The sequence below is a fragment of the Grus americana genome, chromosome Z (assembly GCF_028858705.1).
Source record: "Grus americana isolate bGruAme1 chromosome Z, bGruAme1.mat, whole genome shotgun sequence".
Lineage (NCBI taxonomy): Eukaryota > Metazoa > Chordata > Aves > Gruiformes > Gruidae > Grus > Grus americana.
Window position 1 is genome coordinate 50859725 of NC_072891.1, and position 24696 is coordinate 50884420.

Below are 24696 nucleotides of genomic sequence, written 5' to 3' on the forward strand. Positions count from 1 at the left end.
CCCTTTGGTCATCTTCGTGGCGCTCCTTTGGACCTTATCTAGACTGTCTGCATCCTTCTGGAATTGTGGGGACCAGAACTGGACACAGTACTCCAAGTGCAGTCTGCAAGCGCTGAGTAGAGTGGGATGATTGTGTCTCTATCTCTGTTAGTAACGCCCCAAATTGTTCTCATCTTTGGCCCGCGTCAAATCTAAGTTAACCAGTGGATTATACATTTCCAATTCTATGTAAGTTTTTCCTCTGAATCCAATACTTAGGGTTTTCATGCCAACACTGCATCCTCTTGGAAAATGCAGCTCAGTTATCCAAAAAGCATGCAAAATCAGGTGGTAACACTGTTAATAGCAGGGGTAAATACAGAAATCTTATCAATAAAACACAGCAGGCTAAATTGCAATATTTTCTTCCGTAAGGGTCTTTCAAAGCTGAGGCATATTTCACCTGGACTCAAGAGTTAGTTGATACGTCAGAAATTCTATACTGAGCCACAGCAAAACTGTACCTGGCCCAGTGTCTAGTTTCTAACAGTAGTTTTCCCTAAGTATCTGTTACCTAAGCATTAGAAATTGGTCATACAGAGAACTGTCCTTCCCTGATGGATACTTCCAGCAATCTGTAGCTCAGCTTATTTATTAGTTTATGTGACTTCTATTACACCTATTTTGCAATGAACTAGTGCACACTGGACAGGAAACTAAAATCTGAAAAATCCATCAACAGCAAGACAGACCAAGTCCATCTTCTTATTAGCATGAAAACTGCCAAATAACATAAAAACACAACAAGAAATGTTATCCAGACACTTCTTTTTATTAGGACACTGAACCAGTTTAATGTACAAATGCTCTGTGTTAGTTGTAAATATTTCCTTTGTTTAAGCAGCATTTACAGCTCATGTACATTTCTCGACTCATCTTAAGATGCAAGACACTTTTGTGGTAGCAACTTCCTAGATCAGTGAATGCCAACACTCTGCAACTCTGTTTAAAATAATAAAGTCCAGATGGAGTGACAGAAAGAAGACAGTACACCATTCTGTGCAGTGACTGGGATTGTATTTCAAAAGTGGGGGAAAAAAAATATCAAAGTTATTCAGCCATACCTCTTTCTTTCTTAATATTCTCCTTATGCATTTCACCTCCTATCCAAAAATAATTACTATTATAAACAGAAAAGGAATCTGTAGATTTTCCTGTAGAAACAATGAACCTATATTTTTAAATATTCAGGGAAAATAGATTTCTCTGTTGTTTAAAAAAGGAATATATACATATATATATATAACGTAGACACGTTTCTTCAAGCCAAAATATCTTCAAAGTATAAATTCTTTCCAGTCTATCCCAGTCCCCACATATTGCAAACAATTGCTTTCATCAGGACAATTTCAATAAATGGTCACCTTATTACAGTTAAATGCATTCCTTCTCAACTACTAATGTTCAGTAATAAAAAACCCCAAACCACCAACATTCATTTTTGATCACTGTTTATTAACCTGATGCTTCCACTTCGCTGAAAGTCCGTTCCAAGTACTTGGTAGGGCAAAACACATAAACTAGTTTAATTAAAATTAAGAATCCAGATATTTATTTTCAACAGAAACTCTGAAGTTCAGGATAAGGCCCTTATTGTTTGATTCACCTCACAGTATCCTGCTAAATAACTTTCCATTTATTTACTAAGACCCCAGCCTCGCTTCCACATCTGAAGAAATGGATGAAAGCCCTGCTTCATCCAAACATAACCACAAAGCAACTAAAACAGGCTTGTTCATACATTTATCAGCCTAGAGCACTGAGAACTTAAGCACCTTAATAGGCTTCTGATTTTTTAATGTCAAAAGTTTAACCAGAATCACCTGCTGTCTTCCTAATCCCAACCAACTTTTTTCCCCAGAGCCACTCTTCCCTTCATCCGCTTGACATGTCAGAGACATTTATCAAAAAAGGCAAAATGAAGAGGGTCAGACATGTAAACTGACCAGCGATCTCTCTCTCCACCAGCCACATCTCATAAGCATATTAATTTCTCAGAGAGACCATGTATATAACCTGTCAGTAAAACACACGTTATAACAGTACTTCAAGTGCTATCAACCATAAGGTGTTCACTTCAGCGTGACCTAAATACTTCTGTTCTATACACTTGTAAACAAGAAAAATGGACAAAGGCAGTTTTACCAGTGTTTTAATGATAAGCATGTGTTTGCCAAATGAATCAGATGACTGTATCTCTTAACAATATATTTGAACTTTTGTTTCATCAGAACTACTTAGTCACAACTTTGAAATTGCCAGAAATTCCACTCTGCTTCCTACTAATTTAGGTGTTATTGCTTCATTTTAAAGCAAAAAACCAAAACCAACAAAACAAACCCGTGTATCTAAAGATTGTTGCTAGTCCTCAAAAGCACAACAAAAAAAATTCCTCCATTTGCAGACAACCTAAAACAAAACACAAGAATTGAGTATAGATTCTGCAACCTATTATTTCACTGCTAATTTGTGATTTGCTTACCTTCACAGGTTTACCTTGAACTCCAAGCCCATTTATTATGCTGCATTGGAATCCAAGTACGTCATTTGTTCTCAGCTCATACATCAAAGGCTTGAGTTTACTTGAACGTTCAGGTTTCAATTATAAAATCAAAAATGGCTCACAAGCCTAAAGTATAGTGATGTTTTCATTTCCATTTCTCACATCTCCGAGGGTCTTGGGAAGGGTGATTGTTCTGCACTTTGGTTCCAGTCTGTAAAATGGGAATCAGCTTCCTTCCCCACATTTTTGCTCTATTAAATTGTTGGCTTCTCACAGGCTTTTACTTACAGTTAATAGAGAAAAAAGTAAATGTGAGCGAACCAGGAATACTCTTTCACATTGGGATGAAGGTTTCTCTGCATTGCACAGGTAATGATTTGACTATTTCAAATAGTCAAGCAACAATCGCAAAAGTGTCCCAACACAACTTTAGCTGGTGAGAAGGTTTGAAAGTCAGTGCAGAGACAGTCACTATGGGAGGCAAGATAGACTATGTTCATCTAATGCAGAATATTCAACAAAATACAGCTGATGATGCTACAAAATCTAATTATATGATAAGTGAAAATCTGAATGAAACATGACTAACTTTTTATTTAAACAATGTTTCTCAAAACCAGTCCTGCAGTCCCTGTAGCAGCAATCGAAAAGGCACGTAAGTACAAAGCAACCCAGAATACAGATCAGGCAGAACATAAAATATTTAAATGAGCATTCTTAAAGCAAAATTGTGAAATACATAGCTATAGGGTTTTTTTATAAAAAAGTACAGCTTACTGTCATCCTCCCTTATCAGTTTCCTCTGACTGGTGTAATGTGTCCATCTGTGCTTACTGCAAATCCTGACAGCATAACCTCCAAATATTACTATCCAGTTACATAGGGGTTTTATGTGCATGAATTGAGTTGTATTTCAATAGTATCTGCACCATCTACATGCTTATTAGCTGTGAGTCTTGCTCTCTAAGGTAGAGCCGTTTAGAGAGAAATTTTGGCACACATGATTTTAGTGCTTCAAAGCAGTTTGACTAAGCTAGTATTTAGTTGCTGTTTCAAAACCTTGGTTCATTCTTCATGTTGGTTAAGATTCCTCTTCAAGACTAGTGCAAAGCCACCCCAACTGAACATATTATAACGGAATCACATCAGTTTCACAATTCAGAGTTTTCAGTTTAGATGTTTTAGAGTTAATAATATGAAAAACCTCACCCGTAATATGAAACATGCATATAATTACATATGAAAGCAAATAGTATTTATTATGAATTTACCATTTAGATAATGGAATTCTCTAGCCAGGCATTCTTAAAAACTCTCTTCCAAAAATGGTTAGAGAAAGATATAAGCAAAAAACAATTTAAGTTCTTCCTATAATTCAATAATAAATGATGTAATATAGCACAAAGTTATCTCTTAATGTGTTATTTTCTCCCTTTTGGCAGTACTAGGAACAGTCTATCTTCATTTAGGGGTGGGAGTAATTCCTTGAAATTTATTTGAAGTTCCTACATTCTGAGAGTATGTAGAGAAAACTACATTTTACATGTTTGGGGGGAAAACAATGTTCATATACATTTCTGAAAATGTTTAAGGGTTTGAAGAAATAAATTTAGGACTTTTTAAGATGCAACTTATGAAAGAGTCCTGTATGCAACAATGATATCCCATTTTAAGGAATCCTAGTAAATGGTAGAGTTTGAATTGCAAATACATTGTGTCATTCACCAGTTCCAAAATTCAATATTCTTCCTCTCACTGCATTTGTACCATTCTAGAACAATCTCGTTAGTCAGGTTTCAATGCCATGAAGTGGAAGAACTTGAATATCTGAAGTAAAGTCACTGTACAGTGTGTAAAACACTTATCCTGATAATTTGAGGAGAGAGGAATCCAAACAGCAGTCTAATTCAATACAGACTGTGCAGCTTCCTTAAGAATTGATGCAGCTTTGTCCAGTTCTTGTTCTGTTTGTTCCACTGTTACCACTACCCGAATACTAGAAAAACAGAACATACACAGTAAACATTACTCCTTGCGTTCAGCTTTAGACTTTTCTTCTACTAATTTTAATGCATTAAAATCACTGTCTCTGAGGAAATTATTATGAATTCAAATTCAACCAGAAACAAGACATATGACTAAACAGAAATGATCAGATGACTTTTTCTCCCCCCATACACACCACAGAAATTTGATTGTTATCTTTTTTTTACCTGCAGATGTGCAGTTCACAGAAATGTGCATGGTAACAGGCATCACTGAGATTCAGGTAGTTTTGATACAGTTATGTAAGGGTATTAGCATTCTGTTACAGTCACTGAAAATATACCTCAAAATGCAGCTTTTCCCATTTTTTACAGAACCAACTATTCAATACAGTCTACTGAACAAAACCCCAGCATTGTATGAAAAGAGAGAGTCATATCCAATAAAATGAAATAATGTATTGACTTTCTACTAACCTGGGTGGAGGAAGACATTTTTCTTCCTTTTCCAGATAGCGGGCCTGAGTTAATGCGATACCACTATTCATGCACTACAATTAAAGAAAATATAGCAGTCATCAATCTGGGAACTTCTGATGGTATCTCATTTTGATCGCCAAATACATATAACTAACTTTTATGAGTTTGGTGTAAGTTCTTTCCCAAATGGAGGTTTTGAAAGTTGTGCAAAATCATCTCTAATATTAATATAGCATAAACATATAAAATGGATTAGGGTGTAGCTTCTTTAGCTTTCATCTACAGACAAATCAGCAATCAGACAAAAATGTTGTATTAAGTAGGCTATTAAATCATATTTAAGCATATTTTCAAGGAAATCTTTAAAGTCTTTAAATGACCACCTGTATTCTTATGAATATCATAAAGCTTTCTAAGCAACTGTTTTATATGCAAATTTACTTTGAGTTTTGAAATACATAACAGGAAATAATTATTTTCTGAAGTAAAAAGCTCTAATACTTATTTTTATCCAGTGCTACAGATTGAAACATCTGCAACAAGAAATGGTTAGAAGATGGTCTTTAATATAGCCCAACAGTCAGCAAACAAACTGAGCTTCTTGCAGCGTTTCTGCAAGACATTCCAACAACTTACCCAACAAGCCTCTCTACCCACATGCACTTCATTCATTATTCACATCCAAAGGCAATGATATATCTTAATTGCTATGGGGACACTTACGTAATCCACAACTCTTTTAAGTAGCTTCACATCATCTTCTCGAGATCCACAGCTCTCTTCCAACTGTAGGTGCAATGCTGGAGAAAAAGATTCTCCCACTACTTTTAAGCCAGAAATCCTACAACAAATAAAAAGCCTTTAATGCACATCCTACCTGAACACATGTTAAGGTTCTAGATGGTGTTTCCCCTTTCTAGGTGGTGAGTGAGAAGGGGATATTTCACTTTATTAATACTAATGAAGACAAAACATACGTGCATTTCAGCTTGCAATAGGTGAAGATAACAAAACTTATCAAGTGAATGTCTTTCCTAAGGAGTTTACTAAATGCAGTTTCAGTAAGCTTGTGTAACAATAATGATTCCTCCTTTTGCAAAAGGACTGAGGATTCAGAAATTTTGAATGGATCCTTATTAAGATGTGGGAGAAATGTTAGTGTCAGGCCTGTATGTTGCTGATAGAAACACAGCCAGCTAAATCAAGTCTTTGGAGTCTATGTTAAGAAAATAATACTAAGTCTTTTTACTCACATGATAAGAAGAAACAAGGTTTAATTTTTGGCAAGACTATTGTTTTTAAATTATTTCCTGTAGAAAATCTTTACAACATCATCATCTGTCACTTAGTCAGAAACCTCTCTAAAACTAGTTATATTACTAGAATTGCACCCACATCTTTTTGTGGGGACATTTGTTAATCAGGTTCCTAGAATTTGATTGAATGATTGACATTTGATTGTCATTGTCCTGACACATTATATCATCACACTCAGGACTGAGTTATTCCCCTCAAAAAACTGTATCCACTAACCAAGCAAAATATCTGGTCTCCAAAATTAACAGGTCCCATAAATGCATGTCTACCATCAGCCATAATTTTTATTTCCTGACTTTGATAAGCTTGCCTGACACACACATTTTAAGTTTATACCCTCGTTTTCAACTAACTTTTCTGTTTTTAGAAAGTTCAAGACCCAGTCGGAGCAGAAGAGATGTTAAATCCATAAACATCGGAACTGTAAGAGCCTATAGGAGAGAGAATTGGCACTACAAACACACTGAATCAATTATAACCTTGAAAAAATAAAATTATACTCTAGTATGAAAAGCATCTTGCATGATTTCTACAACGCTATTTCAATTCACAGTCCACTCCAGAAAGACAAATCAAACTGATATTCTTCTTTAGCCACAAAACTGCAAACATTCTGGTGACATTCACCTACACTTGCAAACTAACGAAACACAGGTGATTTCTTTAATAGACAAGCACACACACTGCATTTGTCTCACAACTGCACACATATCTAGGGATCACGGATACAACGTTTGGTAACATAAAGGACAAGGAAAAGCAGTCCAAGGTCCAGGTACAAAGTAGAAAGACAATACACAGTACAGCCGTATAACATAGTTGTTCTTAGTTATGTTCCCTAGGAGTGACCTGACTTCTAAGAAGTAGCGTTCTACAAGTCAGGAAATCAGAGTAGAAGTCAGATGAAGTTTCACTGTAATGGAAGTCTATTTGCTGGAGAACAGATTTTAAGACAAGGTACTAAAACAATTAGGTTTTGTTTAGAGAGACACAGTGTTAGCTTCTACTTACAAAATATACATAATTCTTTAATCGAAATAGATAATCATACGTGCCCCCCTCCAAAGAATAAATGAGAAAAGATGAGTAGCAAGCAGGCTTTGCATCACTTCCATTCAAACTGAGTCTTTGCTTGAACAGCATGCTTTCTATTTGCTATACGCTTAGTCGCAGAGGCTGCTTACAAGTTTTAAGCAATTTTAATCTTAAAACTTTTTCTGTCAGTTACAGCTGAAGTAAACTGAACTACATAATTCATTTTACCTATTTGAAGAAAGCCAGGAGTTTAACATGAGGCCTTCTGATGGCAATACTTTACCTCCATGTAAAGTGCTAACTATGTTTTTCTGAGCCTCTGCCAAATTAAGATTCAACAAGTATTTGAGAATCCAATGCATGCACACTGTAACTTTCCTGAAATCAGAGTTCTCCTTCCTGAGAAATGCTGTGAAAATTTCATTTTCAAACAAAAATGTACAACTTCCACACCAAAAAAAGAGAGAAAGATCCGATTTTGAAGTAACAAAGGAACAAAACTAGCCTCCTGAACACCAATGCTCCTTTTAAGGCTAGTTCTATGTTAGTAAATTAAATATGCCTTGGACTGTTTTCCAGCCCTGCGATGAATGGGTATGGCATGACTCACATCCATACTTTTAAAATCTGAGTCCCCACATCAGGGTGGCCGCATCCAGACTGACTATTGGGAACAGCTCCCTGCTCACACCTACTCTTGAACTGTTTCCAAGAGTCCTTTCAAAGAGAGCTGCTTGGCCTGGGCCAAACCCATGCCACAGATCAACAACTTGACAGACTAGACAATTGAGATCCTGTGCCCAGGAATGCTTCCTGACGTTAACGTACCAGTATGGATGTAGCCCTGGGGAGCTCCCTCCTCACCCAGCTACAAGGACAGGTTGCAGAACTGAGTGGCAGGACCAGGCTCTTGGTGGTAGGGAACCCTGTGTAGCCGGGCTGCCCTGATCACCACAAACATTTCCGTCAGTTTCACAAACAGAAAACTAGAGTGAGGTTTCATTGAAAAAAACATCAAGTTTCTCTAGAAAGAAAAACTTTAAAAATATATCTGCTTTTCCCCAATGAAAACCTGCTTTATTGGAAAATTCTCAGACGGGTGTAGGATATACAATAAGTAATAAACTGTTTCAGGGATACTAGCTACTACTGTCATGCTTTTTAAAAAAACCCAAGATTCTGTCCCATCCATCCTGTCTCCCTGCAACAGAGCTTCTTCATTTCTATTTACTAAGTCACTAGATAGTTTTGAATACAAGACAGAAATGTGCTTTATCTAAGGTCATTGAGAAAGTTAAGAATATTTCTGATTTGTGCAAATCATCCCATGTCTTACTGCATTTTCTTACGTATTACAAACTTCCATAGACAATAAGAAAGTAGTTCTATGCAGGATTCAGAAGAATTCTTCCATTTCTTCCACAAACCAGCACTTGGCTCGTACCCAGAACAGCAATAAACACCAGTCATTTCTCTAGTTTACAACACTATGGCTTCTTCCCCTATCATAGTCCGTATAAAGACCGTTTTTTTTGAATGCTAACTGTGCACTGTTTCTTATAAATCAAGTCTTAAATTTCATGGGTTAGTTACACTTCGGTGAAAAGAAAAATTTCCTTTACTTTTAATTAGTTCCTCTGACTGTATTTGTTCTATTATGAGAAAGGAGAAAAACTGTATTCTTTCCCACTTTCTTTGTGGACAGTTCTAACACCATTTATGCTCTCTTTTAAACCAACAGATAGTTCAACTCTGTCATAGTGAGAGCACCATTAAGAACTGAAGTCAAGCAGCAGCCATGGTTAGGCAGGGAAGATGAGTGCATTTGACATCACAGCATTAAAAAAATCTTCTTCTGAAAACTTTGGCTCCTTTTCAAACCATCACACACTTTTTCTAGTGTGGTTACTAATTAAAAAAAAAAAAAAGATAAACACACTGGACCCTGCAAACATTAGTTCAAATCTTCTCTCTGATACTGCTTTATGCAATTGTTAATATAGTTTTCTTGCTACAGGGCTGCCCAGTTCCCTAGAGTTGTTAAATCTTTAAAGTTCTTTCACAGTATGACCTAGAAGAACTATTTCCTTTGCAATTTTTTTTTGACCTCCATGTTACCACACTGTTTTCCATAAGGCAAAAATACAAACGTCCCCCTTAACAGACACTCAGGCATTTTGTCTACTTGTTGATTTGTGACTATACTACTCACAGAATTTAAGTGAAAAAGTAGGATCAGTCACAGGATAGAAAAGTACCAGCCGTGTCTTATTCACTTCTGTTTTGCAGTGAATATTAGCAAGTAAAAAGTTGATAATTTTTTTCTTACTTTTTTTTCCTGTATTTTATACATAGTTATAATTATCTCCTAAAAATGACAGGTACAGAAGAATATTACAATTATTCTCCTTCTAGCACAATCATAACATTCTATTACTAGCAAAGGAGACGCTAACAGTTTACAAGTTACTCTAAAATTTTAATTTCAAGTGTAGAAACATCTGCGTGTTTTTGACCTGAAAGTATATGCACTTTAAACCTGTGCTGAAACAGAACACAGCCAAAAGAGACAAGGATTATTTGATGGCAGAATTATTCCAAAGAAGTTGAATGTAGCTAAAGTTCTAACATAAAACATCAGCTAAGCAGGAAACTGCTTATTTGAAATAACAAGCAACTCACACTGAATAACTGACTAATACTACAAAAAAGATCAGCTAGTATAATCAATCATGTGTTACAGATTTTGTGTATGTTTAAATGTTATTCATTTCTGTAATACATAACAGAATAGAAGAAAATGAATTGTAAAATACCAGCTAACATATTTTTCTGCACATTAAACAGCTGTTGAATAGTCACTGTAATTTCTATATTTTAGTATCAAAACTTGTCAGGAAAAAAAGCAATTACTCAGTATAGGCATCTTTTAAAACAGGAAAGTGTTGGGAAATTTTAAAAAGAATCCTTATTTTTCAGATTAATTCTAGCAATTCTCCATGTGCCTCCAGAATAATGAATACTTCTATAACTATTTAACATTCAAGTCTCCTATGTAAGAACAATATTGTATTAAAGGTGATTGCAAGGTGCATTGAGTTGTCTGAAAGTATCTGCTAAGGAATACCCCAAATATTTTTACTTAGACTTTTTTTTTCAAAATGCTTATCAACACTTTGTACCACTGAAAGCTATCACACTCTCCTAAATACTTAAATGTGTAAGGGCTTGCTAACGTCCTCACGAGCATTAATGTATAATCTCATTTGAACACCTGTAAAGCGATTTTAAAAACTTTAACTCTTTTTAGTAGCGTAACAGAGACAGTTGGGAAAGGGTGACTTTTTTCCTTTAATACACACATAATTTGGTGTACGGATGCCAGTCTAAGCATCTGTAAAACCAGAAACAGATTTGGGCAAGGAGAGTTCTTTAAAGTTGGCATTATAAAGGCATGGTCAAATCAACAACAGCCAAAAAAAAACCCCAACAAAAAACAAAAAAACCACACTTACCCCTGTAAAGCTTTGTGAATCCGTTCACATTTAGCCCGGAGAGTCTGAAAAATGTCTACACACACACCCAAAAAAAAAAAAAAAAAAAAAAAAAAAAAAGAGAGAGAGAGAGAAAAAGGAAAAAGGCTTAGTTTTTTTCCTGTTTCTACTAAACATTTCTATAAGTCTAAGATTTCAAAAAAAGTATTTGGAGGGAAAACTAAGATATACATATCTATTGAAGTACTAAGTCTCTTCACTACTCTTCGTAATGTTCCCAATTCCCATTTCTGCCAAGAAATGACAGGCTTTTAAGACCTGACAAATGCATTACTTCCCTTTATCTCATTACTCCAGCTGCACTGGTTTACGATCATATGGAAAGGATGACACAAACTCTTGGTAATGGGATTGAAACAGCAGTTGAAATTTACATTTATAAAATATCTACAGCCATGCAGACTCTGTTCCTTGATCCTTTCACCAACTCACTGCAGATTCTTAAACACGAAAACTTTGACTTCTGGATCTGTAAACTTTGGTTCATTTCCTCAATAAAGGTTGACCCTCCACTACAGCTAACAGTCCCATAACTTAGTCTTAATTTTTCCTTGCTTTTGTTTAACTTCTGAGGACTAGGCGTGGGCTACCCAGTAGTTTTTATTTATTTGCGACAAATTAAATACTGCATCTCTCTGCAGATGTCCTCCAATCTGTTGATGCTAATGAAGATTAAAATCAAATACACACAGATATGGCCAATTTTGTCCTTTCTCATATGCCTTTCACCGCCTCCACGCCCCACACAGAAAGTCTTTCTTCGGTTCTAGCAACAGAGACAATTCTCCAACTCATAGAGTAGAAACTCCTGCCTGCCAACTTTATCCAAATGTCCTGTACTTGGTCCAGCCAAAATTGCAGGTGTTTGCACCATGATCATTCCTGAGATTCTTGCCTGGATGCTTATTTCTCTCTTTTCTTAGTGGAGAAGAAAAAAAAAAAGTTATGTAGTGCAAATGGAAAGGAAAGGGTTGTTCACTCCTGAGGAATTATATTCCCATTTGTTTCTCTTTAACCTTCCCTTCCTCCATTTGTCTTGAAGGAATTTGTTTTCAAGGAAGAAGCACATCACTAGTCTATAAAGAAGAGTAATAGTTTCTTATTTGCTTAGTGATAACCATCTCTGTACCTCCTAGACTCAACTAACTGGCTCATTTTCATCTGGAAGAAGGAAAAGGGAGGAAACATTGATGAAGAAAAGCAGGATCGGAAATTATACGACGAAAAAATCATGCATGTAAAATTAATTAGCTGAAAAAGAGAGAGGACTTAAGAGTAAAAGGGTGAGGAATCAAAGTACGGAGAAGTATGAGTTATTAGTTTTGGGTGAAGAAAGACTGGAGAATAAGATTTTCCTGAATTAAGTACCTGGATTATCTTCCATAATATTCAGAGCCTCAATAGCAGCAGCAGCTAACAAAGGAGGTAGGGATGCAGAAAAGCAGTAACCTTGACCAGACAATCGCTGTGGGGGAAATAAAACAACACGTGGGGAGTAAAAAAAAAAAAAAAAAAAGCACTTTTTTGCTTATAGCAGTATAGACAGTGTTTTAAAAGTTAATTCACATACATTTAAACAACCTCTTCTTCACATAGGTTCATGGAAGGATTTAAAAGTAGGTCTCCAATTCATGTACAATATTTCATAGAACCTGACAGTTTCTGTATGGAATCAAATGTTGCATAATAATTTATGTCATAACACTTCTTGCAAATTCGTATTAGTAACTAACTCTTACATCTAAGCAACTAATCCTGTCACACCATATAAAAATGAGACCTGGCTTACCTGATGGTCAATAATAAAAGATCTTCCACAGCAAAATCCTCCAATAGAAGCCAGTGAATTTTCCATGTTTGCACTAATAAGATCTATATCATCAATCTGCCAGTTAAATTAACAAGTTATTAAAATATACTTTTGATTAGCTATTAAAGATATATGTTGTTTCTTATTATCTAGTGAATACTAGAGAAGATCCACCAAACTATCACATATTAAAATGAAGCTACAATTGAAATAACAACTTTAAGCAACACAAAAGGACTTTAGAAATTGAGACTTATTGATCTGTAGATAATTTACATAGGATCACTCTTTTTCAGGCATTGCAATGTGAAGAACACAAACCGAAAAAACAAAATTACATAGATACTGGTGACAATTCCTGAAAGCACTCGCTGTGACAGTGTCCTTTAAGAACGTAAGTTGTCCCACTGCAGTCAGTATAGGTTGGAATGTGATTAAAATTGAGCATAAACCTAGCTAAATCAGAGTTTCAACTTTAGAGACACGTCTTATTTCATTTGCTAGTTGCAAGTATATTTTCTGTCAATCTCTATAATGCACACTGATGACCACTGTTACAAATTCCCATTCTGAGCAGACTAAACTGAAAGATAATGTTTATAAATGAATTTAATGTAGAAGCCAATTAATCAGATGGTACTTGGCAAGCATCACAGCAGCACTGTTTGTTTCCTTTTCTAAAGCTGTTTAACATTCATTTTCTCTTTTCCACATTTGGTATTAAGACACTTAAAAGTGAAAACAATAGGAGATAGGGGAAGACAGAGTGAATGATATTTCACTTTTCACTGAACTCAGACACTGTCAGCGAGAGATGCTCCAGACTGGGACACTGGCAACCAAAAGAGCACTTCTTCCTTCCCCAGCTCAGGTGGTTATGTTAGCAAACAGCTGCAAGGATACAGTTTTGGATTTCCAAAATACTTCTCAGCTGAATAAACACCACAAAAGGTAGACCTTTGGAAAAATAGTTTGGCTTAATCTGCCAGTAAAGTAGTAAGACAACATCTTTAAAAGGACCATCAAAAGCTTTATCCTATTTTTCCCCACTGGAGTAAAAGGCAATAAAGTGGGCTGGCTATACACTGAGAAGATTTTTCTGACTTAGGCCAAATATTTCTGTGTAAGCATGACACTTTAAGTGAATGCAGCTGGAAAATACTGCAATCATCATCTCACTGAGTGTCCAAAAAAAGGATAAAATTATGCATTGTAAAAATTCTTTTATCTTCCTCACTAAAGATAAGTAAAATTATTTCAAGTAAGCATATGCACAAAAAGTGCCAAGACCTGAATGCTTTAAGACTGATAAAGAAAAGTATGTTTAAATTTCTATTGTACACTACTAAACATTGTTAATGTCATAAGCCTAAGAAATCCGTTGTGCAATTTGCTTCTCTACAAGTCTCTTGTTCACAACAAAACTCACAAAAAAGGCACTTACATTTATTCCAAAGTGTTCAGTAACTCCTCTTCCATGTTCTCCAAGAACTCCAAAGGAAAGGCTCTCCTCCAAAAATATTCTAACTTTGTATTTATACTTCAATTTTATCTAAACGAGAGCAAATGATATAAAATACAAGTCAAGCTCATCAAAATTTGGTAACAAAACGGGTGAGGAAGATAATGTAAATACAGACAAGTACAATATCCTGCATACTGCAAAAATGTCAGCTCTAGAGTTGTGTTCTGTCATTAATACATCTTAAAAGCCATCAAAATTCTTCCACCATGTAAGACTAAATTTCGTACATGTTCACGTACCAAAAAAAAATTTTATTTTTTTTTTTATATAGGCTATCAAGTACGTTCAAGATGATGCATTTTCACAGCATTTCTTCCATTACCTGCTAGAATATAGCCTGCACAAAAAGCCAATTTAGGCTGAATAGCAAATGTTTTCCTTGGAGTCATTGCTTATGACAGCTGTGTGAGGGTTTCTTTGAACTTCTTTTTTCTTTTAGATATAACTTAGTTTAACGATTTACTATCATACAGTAAAGCTGAAAATAAACTGTATTTTACAGGTTAAAAACTAAAATCATAACCAGATATTAATTTGCAAGTCTCATAACACAGCTTTGGAATCCTAATCCTGATCAGAAGTTTCAAAACAATGTAAGATTTGTGATCACCATTTCATCAATGTTTGAGAAAGAAAGAAGGTAAACAAAAAAACTACATGCAGAGCTTTTCTATGTAGGCTTAACTATATGATACTACTATTTCATTAGCCACATGCTTTCATATGCAGAGTTTAAAAGGCAAACTGAAACCACTTACCAATTCTGGAAGAGGGCAAATGTCTCCTGTGTTCATATACAATCCTTCCACTACAATAAACCTTCGAGTTACACGGGCCTTGCGAGGATTCTTCAGAGAAAGATACAGTTTCAGTTCATATCAATTGTTACTAACAAGCAAAGCTCTGAAGATTTTTTTGATGGGGAAGGACAGTAATGGGACGGGAAGGACGATAATATCTCTTTTTCAAGTAAGCTTTTACTTTAGTTGAAACTTAGTACCTATCATTGGTAATAAAAGCTGCAATGTCTCATTGGACTAGTTCTTTATTTTGTAATAATGTTAAAGCTTTTAACTCTCACACAAGATTTAAGATGCTTTGCAACAAATCACAACCAATCCATTTGAAATTTTTGAATAAAATACAAACAATACAGCTACAGAACAAATACTACAAATCTTGGTCTCTGTTACATTCATCATTAGTCTGTGCATTTAGAAGGCTTTTCAACAAGTAGTTTGTGCACCAGGATACTCAGTGCAGCACAAACTTCTCACAAGTAGTGTCCTCATAAAACACAATCCAAAAGTATTCATAACATTCAAATTACAATCTCCTTGCCTGACCTCTGGACAAGGTAGGCCATAAGAATATCCTGCACTGGTTTCTGTTTAAACTTCAATGGTATGATTTGAGTTTTGTTGTTTCAAAATGCCATTCCCCTGGTATTTACTTTAAACCTTATTGATATTTCCTGATCAAAGATATTAAGTCATGCTTCTTACCTTTTTCAGTTCTTGTAAAAAGACTCAGAGGACATCTGTTTGACTTTTCTGAGTGGTAAGCACTAAACCAAGTCACAGCCAACTCTACAAGTTGGAGCAGCTCTAGTGGTACCCCTTCTAAGTCAAGTATGTCTTAGTTATACACACCTGGTCTATATTAAGCTCTTGGCCACTGACTTTATGTTCACATTCAGCTAATTACATCAAGAAACTTTAACCATGTAGCTAAATCAAAGCACTCTGCTCTAACAAACCAAATGTGTTACACAAATTGCATCACTAGTCTGTCAACCACATCTAAAAACTAATGAAAAGATTACCTAACAAAATGTATTTTCCATGAAGGTATGTGAACTAGTACATTTTCTATAAATTTGCTATTAATCAGATCAATTACTGATTTAGACTGATGTTAAGCTGATTGGCTTATAACTATGCAGTTTATCTACTTTACTTTTTCTGTGTTAGCACAAAATCAGCTTTCCTCCAACTGTCTGTAACTTTCCAGCATTCTGTGAACAAGGCACACAACAGTGATAGCTCTTCAACTAATTCTTCCAAAATTCATTTAACCAAGTTATCTGTACTTGCTGATCCTGATTTTAGTAGCTGTTTTTGGATACTCTTTTGTATTATTGTCAGAGTGAGAAACAAGCCATCAAACTGACCCACATTTTTCAAATGAGAACATCTTAAGAGTTGAGTGCAAGATAGGGGAAGAGCTTAGGGAAAAAAAAAAAAAAAGAACAAAAAAGAACCATGTTGATTCTATAAAGTGTTAGAACTAGCCACTTTTCTGTTGATTTTATGGTGTGGCATTTGAACTGATATTAAACTTGCATGATTTTTTAGGTAAATGCAGTTATACAAATTTCTAAAAGATGAAAAAAAAAGCTCTGTAATAATATTTTTTAAAAATAAAATAATCTTATACTTCAGTCATCGGCCAATAAAGATATTCCCCCACTACCAATGCCTGTGAGCTCGCTTCCAGTGGTTATGTAACCATATGAAAATAAACAAATAATAACAATTTAAAAAATCTATCTTAATACATAAGCAACATTAACTGCTCAATAGAGATTTATGAAAACCACATAACTGCCTATAAGCATTTAATCAATTCAATTACACAACCGAGTAACAAAACATGGGGCAGGTGGCAGAAAAGAGTACAAATATTTTTTCAAAGGAATGGTACCTTTTGATCTTCAGTCTCTTGTTCTTTCAACAGTCGTTCAAGGTCAGCCATATCGTTATGCTTAAATAACTTGATGTTACTACGAGATGCTTGTAATCCCTTCTGAATAGCAAAGCAGGCAGCTTCATCTCTGTAAATACAGCGAGCCCTTCTAAGTTTGCACTTGGTTTAACAATTATTCAAAGAAAGCTGGCTATTAGGACTGTCCTGCTTTTGAGTAGATATCTGTACTTAGGTGTAGTTAAAACCAGATTTATTAAAGCATCTTTCTTACATTTTGAAAACTCATTTCCAAGGCTTCTCAGCTTTCCTATGCACTATATCCACTAACAGGAAGCCAACAGGTTTTTTCGTGAAGTGTACACTGTTTGTATGTGACAGCAGTTTATTTGAGCACAGCATTCCATGGACTGGGTACAATACCATGGTAATCATCCCAGAAACCTCTCACTACATTTCTCTGGGTCTTTGGAAAAAAGTGCAAAGATGTGCCTGTAACATTTATACTGGTCCTCCAAGTATTCAAAACCTGCTTTTTAATATCCTTTTGGAATTACTACCTCAGTGTTCAAAGAACTATCCACCGTTTTTAAGTGTTAGAAAAGCAAATCTCTGAGCATGATGGGGTATGCAATTTCACAGCTACTTAAGTCGAGTAGTCTTTTAAAAGGGGCAACTAAATCAGACCTTCTGCACATGCTAAATGCAGCAATTTCAACCAAGTTGCTTCTAAATATAGTGAGATCTTTTGTCAGTGAGAAGCTGAAACAGTCAAGATAGCTAAATCCAGGACACACTGGAATCCTGCATAGTGTGCACAATCCTGGTCATTCATCTTAAAAAGCTGATGTGGAAAATGTTCCAAGATGACCAAAAAACACGGTCAAAGTTATGAAAGAACTTCTGGAAAAGAAGTCAAATAGGCTGCAAGCCTTACACTTAGAAAAAAGAGCACTGAAGAAAGATTTTGGCAGACAAATACAAAAGTATCAGTGTGTTGTGGCTTAACCCCAGCAGGCAGATAAGCTCCACATAGCCACTCACTCACTCCCCCCGTGGAAAAGATACATCAGCTCACAGTCTAAAAATCAAATGCATCAATTGAAATTAGTAGGTCTTACATTCAAAACGGGTATTTCTTCATATTTTTTCATAAAACGTTCAAGTTAAACTGTGAAACCGTATGTCATAGAAGCATTATGGATATTAAAGATTTGCAAATGTACTGAAAGAATAAGAAGGTGTAAGAAAAACCCATCAACTAGTACTAAATCCAAACCCTCCTCTTTGGCTCAGTAAGTTTTGAGTATTGTTACATTGTTTCTCCTGGGTTTTTATGCTTCCATAGACAAATTATGACTGGCTACTCTCAGGGACCAGATACTGGGCTTGCTGAATCCTTAGTATGACCCTGCATAGCTGTTCTTGTGTTATTTTAATATGTACCAATATTTATCCAACTAATCCATTGCAAATATGCATGAGGGGAACAGCTGTCCTGCAAGAAAGGTGAAAAGCCACCAGTAAACAGGAGAAAAGCAAATATGACTATATAGTTTCTTAACAACAAAACTAGGTATTAGACTTCTGTTAGTTCTTGCATGCACAAGTTTGGTGGTGGGTTTGTTGTTTTTTTTTCAGCTGAGTGCCCAAGTCTGCTCTTCCATTGTAAAAGCAATAACTGATTTGATTTGCAGTGTTTGGCAAAGAAAAGATACTCAAGCTTTGTACAACAAAATACTTGATCACAACTACCATTATTTTCTAAATTGTTAATATGATTAACAATAACAAAAAAGAAAAATTGAAAGGAAAACTCTTTAATCTGGAATTTCCTAAGTAGAAAACAATACTTACACAAACACAATGTCCCCTCTTTTTGAATATGCAGGAATAGCACTGGCAATTGTTGCAAATCCATATGAGTATATGATAGCTTCCTCTGTCCTCATGAATTTTGCTAGTCGTTCTTCTAATTCTAAATGCACATCTATTTGAGAGAAAAATTGAAATCGTTTACTTGTGTTCCTATCAAAAGGCTATAATTGCTTTTCGTGATCATCTAATTGAAGCAAACAATGTTTACTTGTTGTAACACTCTTCCTACAAGTAACTTCTCTAAAACCAGCTGCAACCAATTCAGCCTTACTTAACCTGACAAGTAACCCAATATTAATCAGAAGCTTTGATAAGTCTGAACGTATTTATGTAATGTGGTTCTCTCATGTTCTTATGCAACGGTAATTAAAATCTACTTGTGATTAGACCACAAGTAAATGATGCAGGGTTCCTGGACTGTGACTAGGGAGCATAGTTACTACAGACAACAAATAGCTATGTAATTTATAGCAATTAACGTGGTCCCGTTGGCAGACTGTCAGTTCTTCCAAGCTGGTATTTCCACTGCATATAGCACAGCTATCATTATAACAGAAAACTGAAGTGCATCTCCTGAACACACTTCAGCCAACTGAAAAGGTTACCATATCCATGCCAGAGATTACTCACTCTTAAGATAAATTGACACAATCACACACACAAGCACTTCCCAAACCAATTTGATCAAAGTGACCCATGTTAGAAAGAAAACACTGCTAAATTAAAATATTAAGAAGGGTAATACCACATGGTGAGTGGATTGTTGCTGCAGAAAGGTGACCACAGTGTTACGTATTCTGCCTAAGCAAAATAACCTGTATCAAACAGTTATTTTAATTGTGTAACTCTTGCCACTATCTGCTTCTGCTAGCAAATGTTAGTCAGAGAATTATGCTTTTTATCAACTCAAAATAAACAAGATTAAACAGCAAAGAGATATCCTTAGCGTGACTTGAAAGATCACCATTGACCAAATGTTACCTTTTTGCAATTATTGAAAGTTGATTGAAACTAAAATCAAATGAGGCAACATCAGTTAAAAATACAGATTCTTGAATAGCCTATGAGGTGCAGTAATGTCAGTCTTGCTATTTCTAGCCAGGTACCAACAGCAAGGGTGTAGGAAGAAAGGGCTTTGTAAAAATCTGAACTCTGCAGTACTAAAAAAATTTTCTAGCATAACCTTTCCCCAAAATGGCACATCCACCTGATTCATGTTTTACACAGTAAAAGCAAAAGACATGTCTTCAAACAACAGCCTCCCAATCACAGTCAAGAACAATTTTATCCACAGACTACAAACTACAAATCTTCAACAATCCTTTCCTAATGTTTACCTGAGCATAAAAAAATAGAACAGAACAGAGTTCTTTTATTTGTTTTTCCACTGGTTTTAAATGGAAACTAAAAGTTTAATCACTTACTAGTTGCAAGTTTTCTTTTGCTACCTATCACTTTGATCCAGCTGTATTTGATATACCAAACATTCAGAGAAACCTAGAACAGCCTTTCTTCTCCACTCTCTTTGGAAGGAAGGATACTGATTGGAGTTATCTAATTTACTTTCTGATAGAGATGTCAAGTGGTCATTTCTCAGAATCTTTGTGTCTTTTTCTTTATTGTTACATGGACTTCAGGACCAATGAAACAATCTCCAGTCAGGCTTCAAAACAGGATAGGTGAACTTTGATTCAATTACTGACCAATAAGCCCAGGAAAGATCTTTTCCTGGCATCAGGCACCAAAAAAAGAGGCTGGCCACATGGCACTTAAAACGTGCAATATAAACAACGTTCAGCAAAAATGTTCCTTGTTGAAGCCCTGACAGTAGAGATTAGCAAATCAGGGGAAACAAGTACTGAACTACTACTTTGAGTGCTCAGCTATTGATACCTAATGGGGAAAAATGGTTTTTTTTAAGTGTAAAAGCCCACCTACATGCTCTAACTAAAAAAAAAGGAAAAGATGACAAGACCATCACAGTTAAAAATGAAAACTTGCATGCTTCTCACCGAGCTTTACTCAGCAACGACCACCACTACATTGAGCAAGGGCTGCGTAAAAATAGAGGGTGAAAGAAATACTGTCAGCAATAATGAGCTAATGAATATAATCAGATTTGTGTTAAGGAAAAAAATTTTACAAGCCTAGCAAATTTTGGCAAGGGCAAGAACATTTAAATTCAGAATGACATACAGCATACAAAAATTTGATACATCATTACATAAGGGAATGAATGCTTTATATAATTGTGAGGTTGAAAAGCTTAAGACTTTATTAACTAAGGCTTCACTACCATTCCACTGTAATAAAAACAGAATACTACCTGACTCTCCTGTTCTTTACTCCCTTGATGAAAAGCATGGATGCAGTTTTTAGAGACAGACCACGAAGCAAAAATGTCTTAATAGGGACTCACTAAATCTATGAAATCCCTTCAAGCAGGCAGAGGTATGAAGAATCAAGTCAATATAAATTATAGCATGATATCTACATTTCTAAATGAAGAGATCTGTAATATTGATAGGAAATATCAGCCCCTGAGAAGGGATAATTCTGAGTGACAAAGAAGTTCTCTACTAATCAATGGGCTACCATCACCTTCTTTAGAAATGAATTATGGCTCTAGGGTAAGGAATAATCCATACGATTGATATCAAAGACTCAACTTTGTTCTGATACATATAATTCTAACAAATGAATTAGGTACAGCACCTGGTTGATAACTTAGACGACTAGACTGATTAACTGAGAAAAGTTCAAGTTAGTCTTGAATTCAAGTCAAGGCTATAGGAAGCTAACTCTATGAAATTATTTGAGTCCAAACACACTGTGAATTCCATCACCTCTGGGAAAAGACTGGAAAGTTCACAAGATAATGAGTCGATGGCTTTAACCCGCAATTGTACAGCTATTCATGTATTACTCTTTGGTTTTCATGCAGTATTCCAAAATACCAATGCCTATAAAGAACTATTTCCAGAGACCGGTATTTAACAACTTAGCACTTCTTAAAAAGAATGAAAAAACCCTTAGTAACACCTGCTCTTGTCATGAAATCACTTAATTACAACATTAAAGTTATCAGTAAAGAAAAACTTCATTCTGACTACAGCATTAGAGAAACTCAACTAATAATCTTTACCACAGAAATCAGACTGCCCTCTTGTGGTCGTCTTAGAAACTTATTAATTTACACTTAAATTCTAAATGTTTATTTTCTCTTTCTGCTATGGTGACCAGAACTAAAGCAAATTATATCTAACTTCACAACTGTCCTCCAAGACCAGCAATAGAAAGAGTAAGAAACCATGTATAATGAATAAGAAACAAAGCTACAAACAATAAGCGCGTACTAATCCACTCTGAACGCCTTTAAAGGCAGATCAAAGAAAGTTACTCACCAAAAGTACCATAGAATCCTCTAGGTCCGCAAGTGCCAACACCATATTTCTTCAGAGATGCCTGGGCTGCACTCTTTAACAGAAAAGAACTACATGAAATATTTATTCCTACACTAGATCTCTAACTCTTCTATACACTTCACATTCACAATTTTATACCAATGTACACAGGCCAGTTTTGCATCATGTAACATGACCGGCTTTACAGAAAGTATAACAATGTACTGAATTCTATGAATTAATTTCACATCAAAACTATTTTACACAAGTGTTTATTTTAGATAAGTGTTATCATTGTATTCTAATGATTAAGGACATTAGATACTAATCTAACTTGATAATCAGCTAGTACGCAGTTAAGTACACTGGATGAAACTTCAGTAAAAAGACAAACTTATATAGCACAAAATTACAAGGTTTACAATCTTCCTTGCTGCTTTAGAAGTATACTTCCTTGACAAAGTTTGTGCTTTCTGAAGTCATTCTTAATTTCAAGATATCATACAAAGCAAAAGAGGAATGATCACACAAATACAGTAACTGGAAGAACTCACCTTAACCTTTTCATTATCCAAAAGTCCAAGAAAGTTAAACGATGCAAAGTTTATACATTCCTTGCCATTAACAGTGATTATATGGGTGGGAGGACTGAAAAAAAAAACCAAACAGACCTATTGTTATGAATAAACAGTTGTCATTTTCATAAACAGTCAAACAGTACAGGAGTTTTGTTTTTCCAACATAAATGGCACACAACTTTTTCAAGATCTCCTTTTTCCACTTCTTCCTTTGCAGCTGCCAATCAATATTTAAGTTCAGTGTCAAGTCACAAATATACTACCACACTCAGCAAAAACTGTATTCCTGTCGTTTAATAAAAAACCTGTAAATACCTTCTTGAGATATTTAGTTTAATGATTCCTTGTTGAAAATTTAATTCATACAAAGATGATTCCTGAAGAGATAAATAAAGCTTCTCCTTCAAAACCAAAGTGATACCTATTTGAAACAAGGAATACTACAAGTAAAAAGGAAATTTCCTTGTTACTTACTTCCATAATAAAAATGAATTAAACCCAATGTTTTCTCATAAAGCAACAATACCAATCTTGTACTGAATAAGGCTCCTGAAATATAGGTACTAGCCGTAAGCACACAAAAGTATTGTATTTTCTGTCATCTCAGGTTTCCAGTTCTGTTTAATCCCTAATAGTTTGAATAACTCATGTAATCAGGAAACACAGAAAGTGTGAAAAAAACCTAATATTAACAAATGAACAAGAGCACAATATATATATGAAGCAAAGAAAGGGTAGACAAATTTTCTGCCCTGAAAAATTATGATTTACATAAAGTTATTTAAAAACTGAAGATAAAAATAGTTATTATCCTTTAAACACAAGCATCACATCTGTGTACTGTATTCTAAAAGCAATCTTGTTTCGGCAATTATACACTTCAATACTACAGAATCAAAAGTTTCAATTAATCACTCAAGAGTGTTGAGAAGTCTCAAAGCTAAGCCAAATGCAAAACCTTACGTCTGCCCATTTCTGTATGCGTTGTCAAATGTTACAGTTGAGATCCTATACTATTCCTCAAACACAACAGTTTCAACAAGCTTTTCCCATGTGGAAGCTAGCACTGAGCAATTTTCACAACCAAAATTAAACAGGGATGCTCAAGTGTCAAAATGCCTGTGCATAGCTGCTCCAAGTCTGGTTGCCGACAGTGCTTCAATGGGTACATTTGGTGTGCAAAGCAAATAAATTCTAAGTCCAAGCTCTACACTACAAGTTAAGAAAAGCATTGAACTGCCTGAACTTCTCTTAAAAAACCGCCATGATGTTATTTTGTATCATTCACTGAAAAATTAAGTACATGTTGCTTCAACCAAGCTATAGCAAAGCTTACAAAACAGCTTTGGAAAGCCTTCTACTAACACAGTGCCTATGCTATGCATCTTCGTTGCTTTCATTTCATTACATTAAACTGACACAACCTGACCCCACAAAGAGGCAATCCTGCATTACTACAGTGCATCTTCTGCACAGTAATAGCATAATACAGATGCGCAGCAAACTGTCTGAGGAAATGACTGTTGTTAAAAATACACCTGGATCTGTTTCTCTGTCTTGCTCGCCAATGAGTTGTACCAAATGTTGGAAGTCCTATTAAGTGAAGTAACTGCTTAGGTTTGCAGATATTCACAAGAGCAGGCCTATAACTATACATTTTGGCACTAACACAAGGTTCAGTATATTCCCAGCATACTATTAAAACTGGTAAATTTACAACAATTTGCTCCCACAGCTCCAGCTCTCAAACCTTGAAAACACACTAACGTTCACCAACAACTTGCCACTAACAAAGCTGCAGCCCTCATGAAAACACGGCCATGCTTTGCTATCAGAATTTTACCCAATCTTCTAAAGGAACACACATGGTTAGATAGAAAAC

At 35.4% G+C, this 24696-nt stretch overlaps 1 protein-coding gene across 1 annotated transcript in view; it reads right to left on the minus strand.

The window, feature by feature from the left end:
- Positions 1 to 792: 792 nt before the first annotated feature.
- SPTLC1 (serine palmitoyltransferase long chain base subunit 1) overlaps positions 793 to 24696 on the minus strand; it is a 37646-nt gene continuing 13742 nt past the window's right edge. Inside the window, exons 4-15 of the mRNA XM_054810285.1 lie at positions 22791 to 22884; positions 22237 to 22309; positions 18812 to 18944; positions 16955 to 17084; positions 15007 to 15096; positions 14168 to 14275; positions 12703 to 12798; positions 12282 to 12378; positions 10875 to 10929; positions 5731 to 5848; positions 5005 to 5078; positions 793 to 4538 (exon numbers count right to left, since the gene is read on the minus strand). Coding sequence (XP_054666260.1) covers positions 4445 to 4538; positions 5005 to 5078; positions 5731 to 5848; positions 10875 to 10929; positions 12282 to 12378; positions 12703 to 12798; positions 14168 to 14275; positions 15007 to 15096; positions 16955 to 17084; positions 18812 to 18944; positions 22237 to 22309; positions 22791 to 22884 — 1162 coding nt within the window. The 3' untranslated portion in view covers positions 793 to 4444. The remainder of the gene's footprint in view (positions 4539 to 5004; positions 5079 to 5730; positions 5849 to 10874; positions 10930 to 12281; positions 12379 to 12702; positions 12799 to 14167; positions 14276 to 15006; positions 15097 to 16954; positions 17085 to 18811; positions 18945 to 22236; positions 22310 to 22790; positions 22885 to 24696) is intronic.